At 39.4% G+C, this 22077-nt stretch overlaps 1 protein-coding gene and 1 long non-coding RNA gene across 6 annotated transcripts; both read left to right on the top strand.

The window, feature by feature from the left end:
• Positions 1-5905: 5905 nt before the first annotated feature.
• On the top strand, positions 5906-7319 carry LOC107755563 (uncharacterized). The gene is made up of 4 exons (XR_001641713.1): positions 5906-6019; positions 6156-6294; positions 6980-6997; positions 7234-7319. It is a non-coding gene; the product is annotated as an uncharacterized LOC107755563 (long non-coding RNA).
• A 1405-nt stretch (positions 7320-8724) lies between these two features.
• atp2a1 (ATPase sarcoplasmic/endoplasmic reticulum Ca2+ transporting 1) lies at positions 8725-22001 on the top strand. Of its 5 annotated transcripts, none has more exons than XR_001641715.1 (25): positions 8725-8838; positions 8975-9113; positions 9799-9816; positions 10055-10137; positions 12914-13018; positions 13848-13986; positions 15771-15851; positions 15957-16042; positions 16126-16423; positions 16505-16671; positions 16799-16887; positions 16968-17070; positions 17158-17289; positions 17506-17631; positions 17712-17930; positions 18033-18144; positions 18251-18474; positions 18580-18800; positions 18891-19093; positions 19221-19306; positions 19455-19588; positions 19680-19797; positions 20656-20773; positions 21206-21292; positions 21747-21791. XR_001641715.1 is itself a non-coding variant. In XM_016572456.1 (25 exons), the coding sequence occupies exons 2-24, from the start codon at positions 8996-8998 to the stop codon at positions 21208-21210; spliced, it is 2985 nt and encodes a 994-aa protein (XP_016427942.1). In that variant the 5' UTR covers positions 8725-8838; positions 8975-8995; the 3' UTR covers positions 21211-21245; positions 21747-22001. The 5 variants fall into 5 exon arrangements, 4 of the variants coding, with proteins under 4 accessions (XP_016427942.1, XP_016427939.1, XP_016427941.1 ...); XM_016572456.1 differs by having other exon boundaries at positions 21206-21245; positions 21747-22001; XM_016572453.1 differs by lacking the exon at positions 21206-21292 and having other exon boundaries at positions 21747-22001.
• The last annotated feature ends 76 nt before the right edge of the window (positions 22002-22077 follow it).

A 22077-nucleotide genomic window follows, 5' to 3' on the forward strand; every position in this document is an offset into this window, starting at 1 on the left:
AGAGATTGAGAGAGAGAGAGTGAGAGTGAGAGTGAGAGAGAGAGGTTATTGAGTGAGGGTGTTAGGTTTTCTTTGGGATATCCTCTGTCCTCTCTTCTTTCAAGAATACCCAAGGACAACCCTGCTATTATTAATAGTGATAAGAAGCTGTTCCCATAGAAATGTTCCTTCACTGTAAAAGCTTTTTTCACAGCTGTGACATCTGATGTACTCGCTCAAAAACATTATCTTTCATCTGACAGCTCCCAACCACCCACATAAATAATGTTTGTCCCTGCCTTTATGATGGTCAGTGCATCTATTATTTCACAGAGTGAGACGTGTCAAAACACATTAAATCATCAGTGGTTTAAAATGTATGGAAGCCCGTTTCTGCCAAAAAAAATAAAATAATAAAAAAGGTAACGGTAACTTTTTATGATATATTCATATAAACTCCAAATTGTGATATATAAAACTTACAACTGTGAGAAAAAAGTAAGAATCATGAGATAAAGACATTTAACTTTTTATATGTTATTCTGTAGTGGACAAAAAAATCTGAATTGAGATGTAAAGTCAGATTTCTTATAAATACATTCAGAATTGTGAGGTATTATCTTGGAATTGTGATAAAAAAGGTGAGAATTCTCAGTTTAAATCTGCAAGTCTGAATTTTATTCTCAGAATTGCAAGTTGACATCTCACAATTTCAAATCAGTTTATATGATTTTTTCAGAATTCCAAGAAATAAAGTCCAAATTGTGAAATAAATACCTTTTTTTTTCTTGGCAATGGGCTTCCTATAATAATATGCTACTATTATTTTCACCCAACTTAAATAATGGAGGGAAATATTTTATTGCATTTGCTGCGAAGATAAAATGGGAATACAATGTACAGCATAACACTATAAAAAAGTAAAACATTTAACTTGTGTAACCTAACGTAGAAATAATGAAATAATATTTTTCACATTTTAATTTAGATGTTGCCACATTTGGTAAATTTAAGTTACTTGACAAAACATTTTTTATGCTTTAGGGGCAGAACATTTTGCAAAGCATGCAATAACTAATGTGATTGTACAAAACATCATTATTAAATAACATAAAAAGTAAGAAGTGCATTTCTGGGTTCGTCTAGATGATCTTGAACGTATTCACGTGCCATCTGTGTGCGTATATAGAGGCGTTAGTCATTAAAGACTGGATTACGGCTCCATACTTTGGAGCCACAGATTCAAATAACCAAGAATAGGGACAGCGCTGAGAATTTAACACCATTCCTGTCCAGCACCTGTCACACACTTGTTTGGCGCACACACATGTACACAACATACTGTACACGTGTGTAAGATGTGTGAAATCACCCTGGCTTCTGTATACATTAATGTTCATTTATGAATAAAAAATTATTAAGGAAAAAAAGGCCACAGTAATCACTAATGTGTTTGAAAATAATGTATTTGTTAGAGGCAGTTAAGTAGAATTGACAGCTCAACCACTGTCAGATATTCCCAAGATGTTGTTCCCCCTTATTTTCCTCTTCATTACTTTCTCTAATTCCTCAAATTCACATTTTACTCTGTCACTTCTAAACTTTTTTTCTTCATATTTGTTTCCCTAACTCTCCTCTCATTCACCACTGTATATATTTAACCTTCAATTCATCCCAGCATCTTGGCTTTCCTGAGTCCCTCTTCTCTTTCCCTTGATCCGTCTTCCTGTCATCAGCAGCGTCTCTGTATGTTCCCTGAGCTAAGTGCAGACCTAAAAAGGAAGACACATACACAATGACAGAGCTACAGAAGGTTAAATATACTCATAAAATGAGGGAATGTTATTTCTTAAATCTTCCGGCACTAACCTGTCAGTTCCATGTGTCCCATCTCTCTCCAGCACAACATCAGATATCCTGCCGCCCGTCAGTCACTTCACCAGCACAAGATCATCACTCAATCAATTTCTCTCAAGCTTCCTGTTTTTAAAATTGAAGTGCTTTGTGCTTTTGTGCACCGTTCTCTTTCATACCTAGCAACTCCTTCTTCAGCGGGCTTTGCTGATAACATGTATTTATATAACTGTTATACTGTGAAATTGTATTACAATATAAAATAACGTTTTTTAGAGGGGTCCTATTATGCTCTTTTACAGTCTTGATTTTGTTTTGGGGGTGTACTAGAACAGGCTCGCATACTAGGTTGTTCGAAAAACACATTATTTTTCACATATTTTACATTATTACAACACCTCTCTCCCCAGTCTGGCATGAACGGCTCGAATAGTTCCTGTATCAAATGAAGGCCCGCCTTCTGAAATACGAAATGTGCTGTGATTGGTTAGCTGGGCCAGTGTGTGTTGTGATTGGCAGCACTCGGCGCCTGGTCGGGAAATGTCACGCCCCTTACCATAGCAACCTGCGAGCTTCAGTGGACTCTTTTCACAAGACTGTGATGACGGGTTTAACGGTCATCAGCATCGTAAATCCTCGAAAGTTTTTCATATTTGTATTTAAAAAAAAATTTCACCTACATTTATAACACTATTCTTTGTATTATATCACCTTTGCATCATTTCATCTACATTTATAACACTATTCTTTGTATTATATCACCTTTGCATCAAATTACAAAAAAACAGTTAACGCCAATGCCAGAGTGTTTCTAATGCAGCGTCTATGGGAGGGCCGGTAATTTGACATCGTTCTCTCTTCTGACAGCCGTTATCAGTCTCTCTCTCTTCTGTAGTAGATCTTTTTTATGCTCAAACAGCAACATTACAGACTAACTAAAGTTGAAAAAGTGAAAAAGCATAATAGGACCCCTTTAACATATTTTAAAATATATTTTATCCCTGTCATGGCAAAGCGAAACAGCCATTACTAGTCTTCAGTCCAGTCTTCATTGTAATATGCTGATTTGGTGCTCAAGAAACAATTCTTATAATTAATGTTGAAAACAATTGCGCTGCTTAATATATTGTGGAAACGGTGATACTTTTTTTCAGGACACTTGGATGAAAAGCTAGTTCAAAAGAACAGCATTTATTTAAATGTACAAATCTTTTTAATGTATTTACTGTCACTTTAATCAACTTTATGCATTTATTTTTTTTAAGCATTCATTTCTTTCTTTACCATAGTATCAATATTTTGTGCTTTAAAATAACATATTACTCATATCTGTCATAAATCAGGTTGTATTATTCATATAATGTCATAATAAAGATATTTACCGAGAAATTATTTTGTAATTTTGGATAAGAAATTCAGTGTGAATGGTAAGAAATCATCTAGCGCATTTTTGCAATGCGACCTGTGCTGCAACATGAGCACAGACATGCCAGCAGCGCCGGGACACATTCTGTACAACGACAGGGATGTCAGAATCATGACACACAAGCACGCCTGATGGGGCCCAGGTCAGAGAGGGGGCAAGGGGTCAGAGTTGAGAAGTCACAGAGAGTCAGTAGCGAAAACGATTTCAAGTACAGTGAAAAGAAACAAAGAATAGGAGAGAAAGTCAAATGAAGCAAAACACAGAACGTCTGAGGCCTGTGTGTGAACTGTAACCTTAACACTTACTAAGAGCCTGAATGTCTAAATATCTGCTGTACCCCTCACGCTCTCCGTTTCTTCAGCCATGCAAGAGCTGTGAGGGTCACCTCCCTTCCTCCATCCCTGAAATAAACAGAAAAAATCCAACAATCGAGTTGAGCTGCCGCTGATCCACGTCACTCAGATCTATTAATACACACCTGCTGCTCAAACTACAGTTACACAAGAAGCAAAAGGACCACCAGCCCCCCACCGACACAGAGAACAGGGTCTAGTTCCACGGTAACACCTAAATAACAATAGTCAGGGTAGGAGAACAAGTCTTCACACATATATTTCAGTGAGGAGATGCAGAGAATGGCTTTCAGAGAATATACTGAACATTGTATGTAGACCAGCATGAAAGTACTGTTAAATAGAGCAAAACTGATATTGAACTATATACAGGAAGTCATTTTTTTGTGAGTGAGCAGTGTTATTTTAGTATTATTTATATACTATTAATTAATTAATTAATTAAGAATTGGCTTTTATTTTTAGACTTTCAGTTTTAATTTTAAGTTTAGCTTTTAGTATTTTTTTCTGCTTTTGTAATTTTATTAGCTTTTTAAAAAAAATATTTATTTTTATTTAGCTTTACTTCATATTTCAGTTTTTTAGTAGTTATAGTACTCAAATCTATTTTATTTCAGTTTGTTGCCAAGTCAACAATTCTAATTTATCATTTATTCTAAGTTATAATTCAGTTCTTTTTCTGTTTTGTATCTAATATTTATATTTTATTTCAGTTAACACATTTTTTTTTATTGTTTTAATTTTAGTTAACAATAATAATATGGATTGTGGCATGCAAAAAATAAAAAAAGTGTTCCCTCTTGTACAAGTGTTGATGGATGAAAACATTATCAGATCTGATGGGGGAATTAAATGTTCCTACTCCTGGAAACTACAAGCCATTATGATCCAAAGGTCAAAGGGCAGAGTAGCAGATGAAGGGAAGCGCGAACTGTAGGCACTTCATGTAGGCATGACCATGAGATGTGAATGAAAGGAAAGGCTTTATTTACTCACCCGTCTGATATAGTCTTATAATGCTCTGGTGTGCCTGTATGTGTAATGCATGTAGGACTGCAAGACCAAGGCCAAAATGATACAACTTTATGCATTATTAAATAAACGTAGCCAATAAAATGACACACTAAGAATTATTCAAATTGATTGTCATGTAAGTCCAATGGTATGGATTTAGTTTCAAGTGACGCCCTCTAAAGCAAACGAGCCTGAGACTTGATTGGACTGACCAACTGATCATTTGCCACTTTCGATGTCTTAGTTAAAATATGATCATTGTCTTAATTTTAAACAAATATCTTCACTACACAATACAGAGTAAAAAAGAATAAATATTAAATGCAAAACTTGTTTTCCCTACTTCATCCATTGTTTTATTATATTCACCCTAATTACCAGCTTTACAGTTGTTAACTGAAAGCATTAAGTTGCGTTAAAAATTAAGTTTGCTAAAATAAAATAAAAAAATCATAAAAATTAATGAATGGCCATTAAATGGGCTAAAATAATATAATGGTTTCTTCCTGTCCTTAATCTGGTTTAGCAAAAATTATTTCACCAGTCATCTATCACTGTCTATTCTTCCAAACAATCTGTCAACAAGACAAAAGATCTACAAACTCAGAGACATTCAGAATCTAATAATGCCTTCATTTCTACCTTAACAGTCCTCCTTCGTTCTTCACCTCTTTCTTTCCCTCTTTACGCACTCTTGCTAATTAATCCCTCCTCAGCCTGTTTTACAGCACATTTGCCATGTCTGAAGAATTGTTTTAGCCTCACACTTTTTTCCATAGCTGTTCATCTCGGGTGCTAATCCCGATCTGACGATCTTCATGTATTTTCAAACATACCTTCACATTACAGCTCTTACAGAATGGATAGACATTTTAATCCTGTACCACATAATTATAACAAGGCCTTGTACGTTTTTAATCCCCACAAAAAGCCAAGTCCTTGGTCGTCCCTTACTGCATATCAACATCCCAAAACCATTTGAGCAATCACTCATTCGACACCCCCCCCCATACCAGCACCACAATTCCCCATTCACTGTCTCCATCCTCCTGTCGGTGCACGTTCCAAAAACAGATCCAAATTTCAACCCCGCTTTCAAGGCTGCTCACCCCCACTGCAGTTGTCGCCCAATTGCTCCAATCACACCCCTTCATCTCTCTTCCCAAGGCCATGCCCCTTCCTCACCATATTTGTCTGATCTCAGCCAATAGGGGTGTGATCTAGGAGATGGTTTGTCTGGTGTCTTTATAAAACTCTACAGAGATGGGTGGAAGTTTGCACTTTCTGTCAGCCCTGCGCTCCAGAGGGAGGAGAAGGAGAGAGAAAGAGAGAGGGGAGAGAGAATCAAGGGGCCATCTGTTTTGTCCCTATCCTACACTTTTAAAAAGTGTTGGTGCGTAATCTATTTTGCACTCAATTTGTTTTTTAACCAACTTTAGTTTCCTGTAAAAAGCCTTAAAACGGGGTTTTCTGCATTTCTCTGGGTAGGAATCCAACTCATCTACATCTCTTGTGTTGTATTTTTGAAGTCTCCCCTTTGAGCAGACAGGATGGAGAACGCACACACCAAAGAAACAGCAGAATGCCTGGCCTACTTCAGCGTGAGCGAGACCACAGGCCTCGCTCCGGATCAGGTCAAGAAAAACCAAGACAAGTATGGATTCAATGGTGAGGAACGCGTGGACGAATGATGGAGGCATCTGTAAAATCTGAATGGATGTTTGATTGCAATGAAACAATGTTGGGACGAATGAACAGAACAGGACATTTTGAAGGGGAGGTAGCAAGAATTCCCAACTTAGTACATGTTTAGTTGTGATCAGTTGAGAACAGACATCAGAGAAAAAGATCAATTAGTTATACTGTATCTCAAGACCTTTTTTAAATTCAATTCAGAAGCATTAAAAAAAATTTAGAGAAGACGGCATACATTTCCAGAAGTACTTTACATACTGCATAGAGAATTTAAAGCTCTCAGCCAAAGGCAAAATAACCCTGAACAGATGCACTTATCCATGCAGCATAATAACATTAAGTTGTTAAAGCAAGATTAGAAGATAAAGGAAAGAAAGAAGAAAAGCAATAAAGTGACAGCTGAAACACAGGGGCCATTTTAAGCCTACAGGGACTTCAGTAGAAGGTCGAACAAAAGGACAAATGGCTAGACTACTAACTGAACACTTTGATATGTGTGAGCTCAGCTCATTTCAGAATGAAGTATTATACCATCATATAATACGCTATGTTATGGTGATTGTTGATGGGAAAGATATTAATGGCTAATTCTAACGGTTTTGTTTCTACCCACATCTGCCATTCATCTTGTCTACTGGACCAAACTGACCAATCACAGAGCTGCCCGCTGAAGAAGGTGAGTTCTCCATTTACTGTTATTATAGAATTATATGACAAGACCTAGACGTAGAATTGACATCAGCTCTGTAATTCAGTTTTTTTTTTCCAGTCAGTTTCCGTTTGATTTATGCACTTCTCTTTTCAGTCAAACAAAGATCATGCTTGTTGTGCTAACCAATTGGTCATATTGACTTACTTATTGAACTATATATATATATATATATATAAATGAAACATTACCTTCTCTCTCAGGTAAGAGCATCTGGGAGCTGGTGGTTGAGCAGTTTGAAGATCTCTTGGTCAGGATCCTGCTGTTGGCTGCTTGCATCTCTTTTGTAAGTAAACAGAAACTAAATAACATCATGTAGTGCAAAGCTTTTAGAAACCTCTCTTTGCACAGGTAATGCTTCAATAATTCAGCAATTCATAGCCTGGGTCATGCTGACTTAGGTTAGGTTTACAGTCACAGAGCTGTAACATTTTAATGAATGGACGGGGTTTCATTTAGAGGTACAGACAATGATTAATAATGTGAATGTGAAGGACAGGGACACATTTCCCACATTCCCATCCGTTCCTGTCAATCAAGCTAAACGGTAACCCTACGGCCTCGAGTATATAATGGGTAGACAATAATCCAGCTGTTTATCTGTGCCGGGTAGTATGGAATTCTTATAGTTGCGTGAAACAACACTGCTAGCATGAGATGCTAGGTATCTTTTCTTAGTCCTAGACACATACATGCCCTCACTCTTGAAATCTGAGTACTCGCCGCTCTGATAATGAACGAGTGACGGCACATAAAAAGGCAGTTCGTTCTTTCTTCCAAATCTGTTTTGAAATAAATGAAGCAGACAGCATTAGTTCTGCTGTTTTGTTCAGGTCTTCGTCGAGCCTTATTACAGCTGTCATTATGGCCTTAGAAGGCCAGGATAGAAGCTTTGAGGAGAAGCAAGGACAGAGAAAGAATAGAGAGAAAAATAAAAAAGAGAGAGAGTGAGTGAATTAGACAGAGAGGAAAGGAGTGTTATTTTGAGGTGGTCTTAAGTCAGTCCAAGAAACTGAATGGGGTTACACTTACTTGAGCAAAACTTTCAGAGCGTATGCGCACACAGAAAACACACCTACCCATTACAGAACACTTTGTGCATTTTTAGATTTTCAAAGAAAAACACCATTTAGTATGTTTTTTTTAAAGCCTTTTGAATTATGTGGACATAGGCAGTGTCCTCATAAACCACCTTCACATTGTAATACCTACCTCGTCATATCCATGTCATTATACAGATTTGTGTCCAAACCACCCAAACGAGTGCACACACACACACACACACACACACACACACACACACACACACACACACACAATTGTACGTTTTTAATCCCCACAAAAAGCCAAGTCCTTGGTCGTCCCTTACTGCATATCAACATCCCAAAACCATTTGAGCAATCACTCATTCGACACCCCCCCCCATACCAGCACCACAATTCCCCATTCACTGTCTCCATCCTCCTGTCGGTGCACGTTCCAAAAACAGATCCAAATTTCAACCCCGCTTTCAAGGCTGCTCACCCCCACTGCAGTTGTCGCCCAATTGCTCCAATCACACCCCTTCATCTCTCTTCCCAAGGCCATGCCCCTTCCTCACCATATTTGTCTGATCTCAGCCAATAGGGGTGTGATCTAGGAGATGGTTTGTCTGGTGTCTTTATAAAACTCTACAGAGATGGGTGGAAGTTTGCACTTTCTGTCAGCCCTGCGCTCCAGAGGGAGGAGAAGGAGAGAGAAAGAGAGAGGGGAGAGAGAATCAAGGGGCCATCTGTTTTGTCCCTATCCTACACTTTTAAAAAGTGTTGGTGCGTAATCTATTTTGCACTCAATTTGTTTTTTAACCAACTTTAGTTTCCTGTAAAAAGCCTTAAAACGGGGTTTTCTGCATTTCTCTGGGTAGGAATCCAACTCATCTACATCTCTTGTGTTGTATTTTTGAAGTCTCCCCTTTGAGCAGACAGGATGGAGAACGCACACACCAAAGAAACAGCAGAATGCCTGGCCTACTTCAGCGTGAGCGAGACCACAGGCCTCGCTCCGGATCAGGTCAAGAAAAACCAAGACAAGTATGGATTCAATGGTGAGGAACGCGTGGACGAATGATGGAGGCATCTGTAAAATCTGAATGGATGTTTGATTGCAATGAAACAATGTTGGGACGAATGAACAGAACAGGACATTTTGAAGGGGAGGTAGCAAGAATTCCCAACTTAGTACATGTTTAGTTGTGATCAGTTGAGAACAGACATCAGAGAAAAAGATCAATTAGTTATACTGTATCTCAAGACCTTTTTTAAATTCAATTCAGATGCATTAAAATTTTTTTAGAAAAGACAGCATACATTTCCAGAAGTACTTTACATACTGCATAGAGAATTTAAAGCTCTCAGCCAAAGGCAAAATAACCCTGAACAGATGCACTTATCCATGCAGCATAATAACATTAAGTTGTTAAAGCAAGATTAGAAGATAAAGGAAAGAAAGAAGAAAAGCAATAAAGTGACAGCTGAAACACAGGGGCCATTTTAAGCCTACAGGGACTTCAGTAGAAGGTCGAACAAAAGGACAAATGGCTAGACTACTAACTGAACACTTTGATATGTGTGAGCTCAGCTCATTTCAGAATGAAGTATTATACCATCATATAATACGCTATGTTATGGTGATTGTTGATGGGAAAGATATTAATGGCTAATTCTAACGGTTTTGTTTCTACCCACATCTGCCATTCATCTTGTCTACTGGACCAAACTGACCAATCACAGAGCTGCCCGCTGAAGAAGGTGAGTTCTCCATTTACTGTTATTATAGAATTATATGACAAGACCTAGACGTAGAATTGACATCAGCTCTGTAATTCAGTTTTTTTTTTCCAGTCAGTTTCCGTTTGATTTATGCACTTCTCTTTTCAGTCAAACAAAGATCATGCTTGTTGTGCTAACCAATTGGTCATATTGACTTACTTATTGAACTATATATATATATATATATATATAAATGAAACATTACCTTCTCTCTCAGGTAAGAGCATCTGGGAGCTGGTGGTTGAGCAGTTTGAAGATCTCTTGGTCAGGATCCTGCTGTTGGCTGCTTGCATCTCTTTTGTAAGTAAACAGAAACTAAATAACATCATGTAGTGCAAAGCTTTTAGAAACCTCTCTTTGCACAGGTAATGCTTCAATAATTCAGCAATTCATAGCCTGGGTCATGCTGACTTAGGTTAGGTTTACAGTCACAGAGCTGTAACATTTTAATGAATGGACGGGGTTTCATTTAGAGGTACAGACAATGATTAATAATGTGAATGTGAAGGACAGGGACACATTTCCCACATTCCCATCCGTTCCTGTCAATCAAGCTAAACGGTAACCCTACGGCCTCGAGTATATAATGGGTAGACAATAATCCAGCTGTTTATCTGTGCCGGGTAGTATGGAATTCTTATAGTTGCGTGAAACAACACTGCTAGCATGAGATGCTAGGTATCTTTTCTTAGTCCTAGACACATACATGCCCTCACTCTTGAAATCTGAGTACTCGCCGCTCTGATAATGAACGAGTGACGGCACATAAAAAGGCAGTTCGTTCTTTCTTCCAAATCTGTTTTGAAATAAATGAAGCAGACAGCATTAGTTCTGCTGTTTTGTTCAGGTCTTCGTCGAGCCTTATTACAGCTGTCATTATGGCCTTAGAAGGCCAGGATAGAAGCTTTGAGGAGAAGCAAGGACAGAGAAAGAATAGAGAGAAAAATAAAAAAGAGAGAGAGTGAGTGAATTAGACAGAGAGGAAAGGAGTGTTATTTTGAGGTGGTCTTAAGTCAGTCCAAGAAACTGAATGGGGTTACACTTACTTGAGCAAAACTTTCAGAGCGTATGCGCACACAGAAAACACACCTACCCACCCAAGAACACTTTGTGCATTTTTAGATTTTCTTTAAATTCAATTCAGATGCATTAAAATTTTTTTAGAAAAGACAGCATACATTTCCAGAAGTACTTTACATACTGCATAGAGAATTTAAAGCTCTCAGCCAAAGGCAAAATAACCCTGAACAGATGCACTTATCCATGCAGCATAATAACATTAAGTTGTTAAAGCAAGATTAGAAGATAAAGGAAAGAAAGAAGAAAAGCAATAAAGTGACAGCTGAAACACAGGGGCCATTTTAAGCCTACAGGGACTTCAGTAGAAGGTCGAACAAAAGGACAAATGGCTAGACTACTAACTGAACACTTTGATATGTGTGAGCTCAGCTCATTTCAGAATGAAGTATTATACCATCATATAATACGCTATGTTATGGTGATTGTTGATGGGAAAGATATTAATGGCTAATTCTAACGGTTTTGTTTCTACCCACATCTGCCATTCATCTTGTCTACTGGACCAAACTGACCAATCACAGAGCTGCCCGCTGAAGAAGGTGAGTTCTCCATTTACTGTTATTATAGAATTATATGACAAGACCTAGACGTAGAATTGACATCAGCTCTGTAATTCAGTTTTTTTTTTCCAGTCAGTTTCCGTTTGATTTATGCACTTCTCTTTTCAGTCAAACAAAGATCATGCTTGTTGTGCTAACCAATTGGTCATATTGACTTACTTATTGAACTATATATATATATATATATATATAAATGAAACATTACCTTCTCTCTCAGGTAAGAGCATCTGGGAGCTGGTGGTTGAGCAGTTTGAAGATCTCTTGGTCAGGATCCTGCTGTTCGCTGCTTGCATCTCTTTTGTAAGTAAACAGAAACTAACTAACATCATGTAGTGCAAAGCTTTTAGAAACCTCTCTTTGCACAGGTAATGCTTCAATAATTCAGCAATTCATAGCCTGGGTCATGCTGACTTAGGTTAGGTTTACAGTCACAGAGCTGTAACATTTTAATGAATGGACGGGGTTTCATTTAGAGGTACAGACAATGATTAATAATGTGAATGTGAAGGACAGGGACACATTTCCCACATTCCCATCCGTTCCTGTCAATCAAGCTAAACGGTAACCCTACGGCCTCGAGTATATAATGGGTAGACAATAATCCAGCTGTTTATCTGTGCCGGGTAGTATGGAATTCTTATAGTTGCGTGAAACAACACTGCTAGCATGAGATGCTAGGTATCTTTTCTTAGTCCTAGACACATACATGCCCTCACTCTTGAAATCTGAGTACTCGCCGCTCTGATAATGAACGAGTGACGGCACATAAAAAGGCAGTTCGTTCTTTCTTCCAAATCTGTTTTGAAATAAATGAAGCAGACAGCATTAGTTCTGCTGTTTTGTTCAGGTCTTCGTCGAGCCTTATTACAGCTGTCATTATGGCCTTAGAAGGCCAGGATAGAAGCTTTGAGGAGAAGCAAGGACAGAGAAAGAATAGAGAGAAAAATAAAAAAGAGAGAGAGTGAGTGAATTAGACAGAGAGGAAAGGAGTGTTATTTTGAGGTGGTCTTAAGTCAGTCCAAGAAACTGAATGGGGTTACACTTACTTGAGCAAAACTTTCAGAGCGTATGCGCACACAGAAAACACACCTACCCATTACAGAACACTTTGTGCATTTTTAGATTTTCAAAGAAAAACACCATTTAGTATGTTTTTTTTAAAGCCTTTTGAATTATGTGGACATAGGCAGTGTCCTCATAAACCACCTTCACATTGTAATACCTACCTCGTCATATCCATGTCATTATACAGATTTGTGTCCAAACCACCCAAACGAGTGCACACACACACACACACACACACACACACACACAATTTCACATACATCCACTGTCTCTTTAATCAGACTCTAATAAAAATGATTGTAAATATTACATTTTCTTTTACCTCCCATATGGATCTTGGATGTCTCTCTCACACTCTCTCTGTTCATCAGGTACTGGCCTGGTTTGAGGAAGGCGAGGAAACTGTCACTGCCTTTGTCGAGCCATTTGTCATCCTTCTCATCCTTATTGCTAATGCTGTCGTTGGAGTATGGCAGGTAAATATGCACATCCATTTTACTTCCCAAAATACACCGGCAGGTATCTGGATAATAGAGGCAACCTCCAAAAAAATTAAAAAATTAATTATAATATAAAATAAATAAATAAAATAAAATAAAATGACAACATTTTCAACTAAGATGCACTTATTGTTAACATAAAAAGAGAAATATAAAATTTAAAGTAAAAAGAAATTTAGAAAACACTTTTCAAAACATTGGACAAAAACATGTTTATAAGGTTTTAAATCTTAAGACAGGAGGTATATTGTTCAAATCGAAGGCAAAAAGTATTTGGAAATGTTCTGGTAATGTGAGGATTAACTACACTTACAATTACACTACATGTGAATTAAGAGAAACAGACCTCATAAATCCACTACTGGTAAAATAACCTTGTCCAGTTGGTTAAAAAAATAATTGTAAATGGCTAAACTGAAGGTATCACTAAGAAAAGCTCTAGCATCATTTGTTTGAAGATACCACTTGTAGTTATCTTGCAGTTATCTAATACAATAAAAAAAAATGCATTTCAAGAGTAACTGAAGTCCAAAACTATTTTGGGGGCCACTATATATAATATACAGTGAATGCAAGCATTAGAACTTAGAGTGGTGTAAATGACATCAGAGGTCAAAGGTTAGGCACAGCAGTATTCACAAAGGTCCGGTGGCAAAAATACTAGAAGCTGATCAGGTTTCATCAAGGGTCCATACAGCGAGCACAACAGTCATTTGGAAAGTATGCACACCCTTGGAAGGAGAGAGACATCAAGGTGTAAAATCCTAAGGGGAGCAGGAACTGATCAAGAACTTTGTTTTCACAGGAGCGCAATGCGGAGAGCGCCATCGAGGCTCTGAAGGAGTATGAGCCAGAGATGGGTAAAGTCTACCGTGCTGACAGAAAGAGCGTACAGAGGATCAAAGCCAGAGAGATTGTTCCTGGAGACATTGTGGAAGTGTCAGGTATATCAGTGGACATGAGTGTCTGACAGCATCAACACAGAACAATCTCGTAACACTCTAACACACAGAAACAGTGCAATGGTCTGAAAATGGAAATGCAGAGTAAGCAACACCTTCAAGCCAACTGTTACACTGTGTAACCACAATGATGTCAAGTAATGAGACACGTGTCTGGAGGCGACAGGACTATAAGCGACTTATGCCCTTGAGAAAGTGTGAGCGTCCTTTTAAGGCAATTACGGTGTGTGTGACAGTGGGAGGAAGAATATAGAGTAATGGGATCAGAAAAGGCTGAAAGAACCCGCGAGAGCATGAGCAAAGAAAAGGCCTGTATATAAATACATCCCAGCACCTGTTCCTCTACTTGCCCTCTTTCAATCCCTTGCCCCTTCTCTTTCCCTCTTCCACCTGTTCCTTCCTCATCACTCATTTTCTCTAGGCCACTTGTTTACACCATGTTGAAGGTCGGCTTGTCCTTGTCATTCTTCTCTTTTATGTATTTCCCCCTTGATCAGGTCTCCCTTTTGAATCTCTAATCTTTCACCAAAAGATCAGCAAACATTATTGACAGCGGAATTATCTTTAGATCAGGAGGGCAAATCTGATGGGCCATTTACATGCAAAGTAGCTCCAACATATCTGCTTGGATGTTTTTATAGTCCTGAAGACCTTGGTCAGCTGGTTCAGGTGTGTTTAAGCAAAGACTTCAGATATACCAAGACGTTGCACTCCTATTACTTCCCTGTGGGAGAAAGTGTAATGCGCAATATAGCGGAATAGTCCCGTCTTCTCAATAAAAGAGCCAATCGCTAATCAGTACAGTCATCATGTCTCTGCAGCTGCCGTTAGAAGCTCCGGATGCTGCTAGGTTGTGCTAGGACTGCGCATGCACATTGGCTGTGCTAGCCTGAAAAATAAACATAAGCATAGCCTGGAAAATGAGCATAAGAAACAACATTTATGAGACAGTTGTTGTCAAGATTTCATTGGTGATTTTGAATATGAAATTTAATTGCAAGCTTGGTGAACAGTTTTGGAGAATTTTAGGTTTCGTCATTCAAAGAGATGAGGAAACATGTTTTTTTGTATTTTGGTTTAAGTAGGGTTGAAGCTAAACCAAATTCCCTTTCAAGGAAAGTCGGCGGCCATATTTGCAATGCCTCCGGCCTGCTCATACAAGACCAAGTCCTTTCTAAAAGAATGGGATCCTGAAATCACAAAAACTGCTCGCTGAACTCGCAATTAAATTACATATTTCAAATCAGCAACAAAATCTGAAATGAACTGCCCCATCAATGTCGTTTCTTATGCTCAAATAACGTAAAAAATATTATTTTTCAGGTTAGACCAGCCAATGCGCATGCGCAGTCATAATGCGGTAATGACTGCGCATGCGCTTTAGCTGGTCTAGCCTCAGGTTTCTATGGGAACCGGAGCTTCTAATGGTTGCTGCAGTGACACAATGACTTTACCAATCAGCGATTGGCTCTTTCACTTAGAAGACGGGACTATTCCGCCATATGGCACGTTGCAGTTTCTGCCATTCATAAGTATAGGAGTGAACCATACATATCTATGGAATGAACCGTCTTTGTATTTCTATAGTCTGTGGCTAAACTCAGTAAGAAGGTGGACCTCCAGGAGCAGGATTGGACAGCCATGGACTAGAAGAATTTCAAATCATTGTCAAACCATTAATCGATGTATAAATATATAAATATTTAAGTTTTAAATATGAATTGTTCTTCACACGTCTTCTTAATTCTCAACTTTTTCCTGTGTAGTTGGTGACAAAGTCCCTGCTGATATCAGAATCACCGCCATCCGCTCCACAACTCTGCGTGTGGACCAGTCTATCCTCACTGGTTCGTCTCTGATTTACAAAATCTGATCAGTTGCCTCCCAATACTCACAAAAACATTGCATGTAACTTTATCCTTCTCTCAGCTCTTTTCCCACTTTATTCTCAGGTGAGTCCGTCAGTGTGATTAAACACACAGAGTCTGTTCCTGACCCCAGGGCTGTCAACCAGGACAAGAAGAACATGCTTTTCTCTGTGAGTTTCCCTTTCGTCAGCTTTTTGGTGTCCCTCTCCTCTTTTTCTAGCACTAGCACTAAAACATTCTCTCGCTTTCCTAGGGCACTAACATCGCTTCTGGCAAGGCTATCGGAGTTGTGGTTGCCACCGCCGTCTCCACTGAGATCGGTAAAATCCGTGACCAGATGGCTGCCACTGAGCAAGAGAAGACCCCCTTGCAGCAGAAGCTGGATGAGTTCAGTGAGCAGCTCTCCAAAGTCATTTCCCTCATCTGTGTGGCTGTCTGGCTCATCAACATTGGCCACTTTAACGACCCCGTCCACGGTGGCTCCTGGATCCGTGGTGCTGTCTACTACTTCAAGATCGCTGTGGCTCTTGCTGTAGCTGCCATCCCTGAAGGTGAGATTACAGGAGTCATGACTTTTTAAATTGAGTAAATCCAACAGTGTGTATTTGACACATCTGTTATTTTCCAAATAGGTCTGCCTGCTGTCATCACTACCTGCTTGGCTTTGGGAACCCGCCGTATGGCTAAGAAGAACGCCATCGTCCGTTCTCTTCCCTCTGTAGAGACTCTGGGCTGCACATCCGTCATTTGCTCAGACAAGACCGGCACCCTCACCACCAATCAGATGTGTGTTACAAAGGTTTGTGAGAGACATTGTCTTGCTCCAAAAGAAATTAAGCAAGCACCAATACACCAGTCCTCTCACTACAACCACGAAACCATTCTGTTTTGCACACTGTTTTAAGCTTTGTTCTCTTGGTATTTAGATGTTCGTCATTGAGAAGGTGGACGGAGACTCTGTGACTCTTGACCAGTATGACATTTCTGGATCCAAGTACACACCAGAGGGAGAAGTGTAAGTAATTTTATATTCATTAAGTGATGCAAACACACGCACACAGAGAGACTCACCGTTCTCCTTACTTTACCTTACAGTACTAAGGGTGGACTTCCTGTCAAGTGTGGTCAGTATGATGGCCTTGTTGAGCTGGCAACCATCTGCGCCTTGTGCAATGACTCCTCTCTGGACTACAATGAGGTAAGCAAACATTTATTCTGTTTTCATCAAATATCTTCCATTTGTGGAGCAACAACTGAGCTTAACTCTCACTCTCTTGTTTTACAGTCGAAAGGAATCTATGAGAAAGTGGGTGAAGCTACAGAGACCGCCCTGTGCTGCCTGGTTGAAAAGATGAACGTGTTCAACACTGATGTCCGTGGTCTGTCCAAGGTGGAGAGAGCCAACACATGCTGCACTGTAAGTATCTCAGCCTCTTCGGAGCTCTTTAAGTTCATGTTGGTCCGCTGTACTGTGTCCCTCAGCTGTATTAGCCCTAATTTGTGACTGAAATATCAATAGGATATCTATGATAGTGCTGCTTCTACACACTTATGGTCAGATATTTTGTAATAGTTCAACTGTCAAGTTCATATTCCAAGATAGAATTTTTATTTAATTCCTTGGTTTTTCTAGGTGGTCAAGCAGCTTATGAAGAAGGAATTTACTCTTGAGTTCTCCCGTGACAGGAAGTCCATGTCCGTCTATTGCTCCCCTGCAAAGGCCTCCAAGGCCCCTGTTGGAAACAAGATGTTTGTCAAGGTAAGACCAATCCTTAAAAAGACCTAGTAAAATTAAATACCTTAAAGAGAATCTAAATCACAAAATCGTTATTGTTGTAGGGTGCTCCGGAGGGTGTGATTGACAGATGCGCCTATGTGCGTGTTGGAACCACCCGTGTGCCCCTGACTGGTCCAGTTAAGGATAAGATCATGGCTGTGATCAAGGAATGGGGAACTGGCCGTGATACCCTGCGCTGCCTGGCACTGGCAACCCGTGACAACCCTCTGAGAAAGGAGGAGATGAACCTGGAGGACTCCACCAAGTTTGCTGAATATGAGGTGTGTGATTTGTGTGAAAGAAAAACACATAATTTGAATTCCAACTAGCATGATAACTGAATTTTGATAAAGCTAACCCCTCCTTTTTTGCTTTCCTCACAGACTGATCTCACCTTCGTGGGTTGCGTTGGTATGCTGGATCCTCCTCGTAAAGAGGTTGTTGGATCCATTGAGCTGTGCAGGGCTGCTGGTATCCGTGTGATCATGATCACAGGTGAATCATGTTCAATCCTCAAATAAGTGCTGACAGAACATCTGACAAAAATGCATAATAGGTAATCCAATGCAATAATGCTGAAAATATAATTTCTTCTTCCCAGGTGATAACAAAGGTACTGCTGTGGCTATCTGCCGCCGTATTGGCATCTTCAGTGATGATGAGGATGTGACAGGCCGTGCTTTCACTGGCCGTGAGTTTGATGACCTGCCACTGGCCCAGCAGAGAGAGGCTGTGCGTAAGGCCTGCTGTTACGCTCGTGTTGAGCCCTCCCACAAGAGCAAGATCGTTGAGTTCCTTCAGGGTTTTGATGAGATCACTGCCATGGTAAAGGAACTGAATGGAGCAAATTACAGAAAATGTTACAAAAGCCTAAATATATTTAAGAAATACATTTAACATGCTTGCGTTTTTTGCTACACCACTCTCCAGACTGGTGATGGTGTGAATGATGCTCCTGCCCTGAAGAAGGCAGAGATTGGCATTGCCATGGGCTCTGGCACTGCTGTTGCCAAGTCAGCCTCTGAGATGGTCCTGGCCGATGACAACTTCTCCAGCATCGTGGCTGCCGTTGAGGAGGGCAGAGCCATTTACAACAACATGAAGCAGTTCATCCGCTACCTCATCTCCTCCAACGTCGGAGAGGTCGTGTGGTGAGTGACAGTCTCTCTCTTATACATTTACCCTCTGGAATCGGGAATAAGCTGACTCTAAACCGGATTTATTTTCTCCATCTTCTTCAGTATCTTCCTGACTGCTGCTCTTGGTCTTCCTGAGGCTCTGATCCCAGTTCAGCTTCTGTGGGTGAACCTGGTGACTGACGGTCTTCCTGCCACCGCTCTGGGATTCAACCCCCCCGATTTGGACATCATGGGCAAGGCTCCCCGCTCCCCCAAAGAGCCCCTCATCTCTGGCTGGCTCTTCTTCAGATACCTGGCCATTGGAGGTGTGCTGCTTTCCATATTTCTGCTTAATCCCTGATCTAATCTAGGTTCACCATGTATTCAGTGATATTGTACCTTCCCTGATTACCTCAAGACTGCATTACAGATTCTGTTTAATCTCTCTCTCAGTTTATGTTGGTGCTGCAACTGTCGCTGCTGCTGGCTGGTGGTTCCTTTACTGCGAAGATGGCCCCATGGTTTCTTTCTACCAGCTGGTGAGAATCTAATGCTACAGGGATGCAATAATTGATGGCTGATGTCCCTGAATGTTGAGAATGAAACAATTGATAACTATAAATGACAGTAACAATGTGGTACATTTCACAGTAAAGTAATAATGCTAAACCTATTCTCTGTCCCCAGTCCCACTTCATGCAGTGCACTGCTGAGAACGAGGACTTTGCTGGCATTGAATGTGAGGTGTTCGAGGCTGCTCCTCCCATGACAATGGCTCTGTCTGTCCTGGTCACCATTGAGATGTGCAACGCTCTAAACAGGTCAGTACTTACCAAATCCAACCATCATAAAGCAGCTAATCATAAATGTTTTTATGCTGATTTTAACATACATTGGCGCATGGTTTTGCAGCTTATCTGAGAATCAGTCTCTGCTGCGTATGCCTCCGTGGAGCAATGTATGGTTGGTGGGAGCCATGAGTCTCTCCATGTCTCTTCACTTCATGATCATCTATGTGGACCCTCTGCCCGTAAGTACGGTGTCCATCCAGCATGCTGAATTCGGTTCAGTTCATGTGTTTAGCAATATTGCTATGCAGGCTAAAGGGGCTGCCACTAGGGGGTGATGAAAGATGTGTGCCCAGGAGCCTTAGGAGACCATGACCAGGCCCAGCCAAGAGACACTTCTCATGTCCAAGGCTGCATTCGCTTTTAGACATACACTCGCAAACTTCCCTAAGCACTTTCCCTCGGGGGAATCCCCGCTGCCATTTTGAAGTGTGTTCCACTTGGTGAAGTGGATAAGGGACGTTTATATGGACAGGCCTTCGACCCCTCGATTTTGTCAGAGGGAGCAAGTCTACTTCATAATTACACTTCAGGTTGCTCCATAGACCACAATGCAACACGATTGTGACATCACCACAGATTGTGTTTAATTTATCCCCACCCCAAACAACTCTATGATATATAAATGATTTTTAAAAAAATATTTAAAATAGCTCAAGCATACCTATATACATATATTATAATGCTGCATCAAACAAATTCTTAAGGGAAAAATGTAAGTAATAAATCAGCTCCATAGCAGATTTCGACTGATCAAGGGCTTAGTTGTTCCACTTCAACCCATTGCAATGGTTATGTCAGTAGTGGGCACTTATGCAACGTAATCAATGATGTACATCCATGTCAATGACACGGAGGGAAGAAAAAAAAACTGGAATGCAGTCCAAGTCATGTCCCAAACACTGATTCAACTGCAAATCCATTATATGGCAATATTTTAATTCTTTAATTAATTCATTTAATTAAATTATCCCATCATTCTGTTTTAATCCAACTGTTATAATCTGTCATTTGCTAATCTCTGCCTTTTCCTCTAACAGATGATCTTCAAGCTAACCCATCTCAGCTTGGACCAGTGGATCGTTGTTCTGAAGCTTTCCTTCCCTGTCATCCTTATTGACGAGCTGCTTAAGTTTGTTGCCCGTAACTATTTGGAGCGTAAGTAACCTTTTAAAACACACAAACATCACAAATTTAATTAAAATATTTTTATATGTTTTTTTTTAAGATTTACAAACGATTCATACATTTTTATGTGAATAAAAGAAATGGATATTGATATTTAAAATAAACATACTAAGCATATTTAAAGTAACATACAAATACATAACTAAATACTGATTAAAACCAATTCAACCACTTACTGCATGTAATAAAGTCCTGACTAACTGTATAACAAGCAAATATAAATTCCTATTATGACTAATTCATTTCCCTTTTAAAATTGTATTCTCCTTTACTTATCTCTTGCCCTCTTTTCTGAACCCTCCTCTCTGCACTACATTTCTTCTGGTGGTGTAAATATTCCTCCTCTTTACCCTTTTCCTCCTCACTCAATCCCCTGCTCAACCCCTTTTTATTTCATTCCAGCCTAATCCTGTCCCCCTCCATATTCCTGTAACAAAGCAAGGTATCCCACAATCCTCTCTGTCCGTGCCTGCCTGCATCCCTGTGTCTGTTTGTGTATGGACAAATTGTGCTACATTCTTTGGCTTGTTGATTGAGATGTATATATTCTAGTGTGAGTCATGGAGCTCCTCAGACCTCATGACTTCTGAATCAGTGAATGACTGTACAGTAATGCTCCATATAGCAATAGATGCCACTGTAGAATCTTAATATCATTATCAGTAGGGAAAATGCAGGGTTAATGCTAAACTCTTCCTTATATATGTGGTTTTGTCTGGTTAATAATCTACTGGGGATAATAATCCCCAGTAGATTATGTTCAATTAAAACAGTTAGTTTAAAGAATATTTCCATATTTAAAAATGTAATTATGACTGTTAAGACTATACCTTTATGATTATGTGCTTCAAAGCAATGTGTGCCTAGATTATTTGAAATTCACAATAGTGTTGTGGACTATCTTTAAGTCATCCTGTCTCACATAACTTATTTTCTTGAACAGAGAAAGATGAGAATCTAGTGTCCAAAAAGTGGGACTGAAAAAGCGAAGAAGAAATGAGCAAAACAGCACTCCAAAGCAGAAAAATTAAGTTCGCCAGGAGTGAAAACGAAAACCACTGTGAACCAGTGAATCCATCATGGATTTATCATCCATAAAATCTAAAACCTTATAGAACAAAGGAAAAAAATATTTAAGTAAAATGTGTTATGTATATGTATTAAGACTTAATTTAATATATATATTGTTATGAACGGTATATTCTAATGAAAACGCTATTCTTAAAATAAAGATGTGTATAAAAAACATGCGTGATCTGTTACTGTCTTTTAGT

The sequence above is a fragment of the Sinocyclocheilus rhinocerous genome, unplaced genomic scaffold (assembly GCF_001515625.1).
Source record: "Sinocyclocheilus rhinocerous isolate Xijiao unplaced genomic scaffold, SAMN03320098_v1.1 scaffold2849, whole genome shotgun sequence".
Lineage (NCBI taxonomy): Eukaryota > Metazoa > Chordata > Actinopteri > Cypriniformes > Cyprinidae > Sinocyclocheilus > Sinocyclocheilus rhinocerous.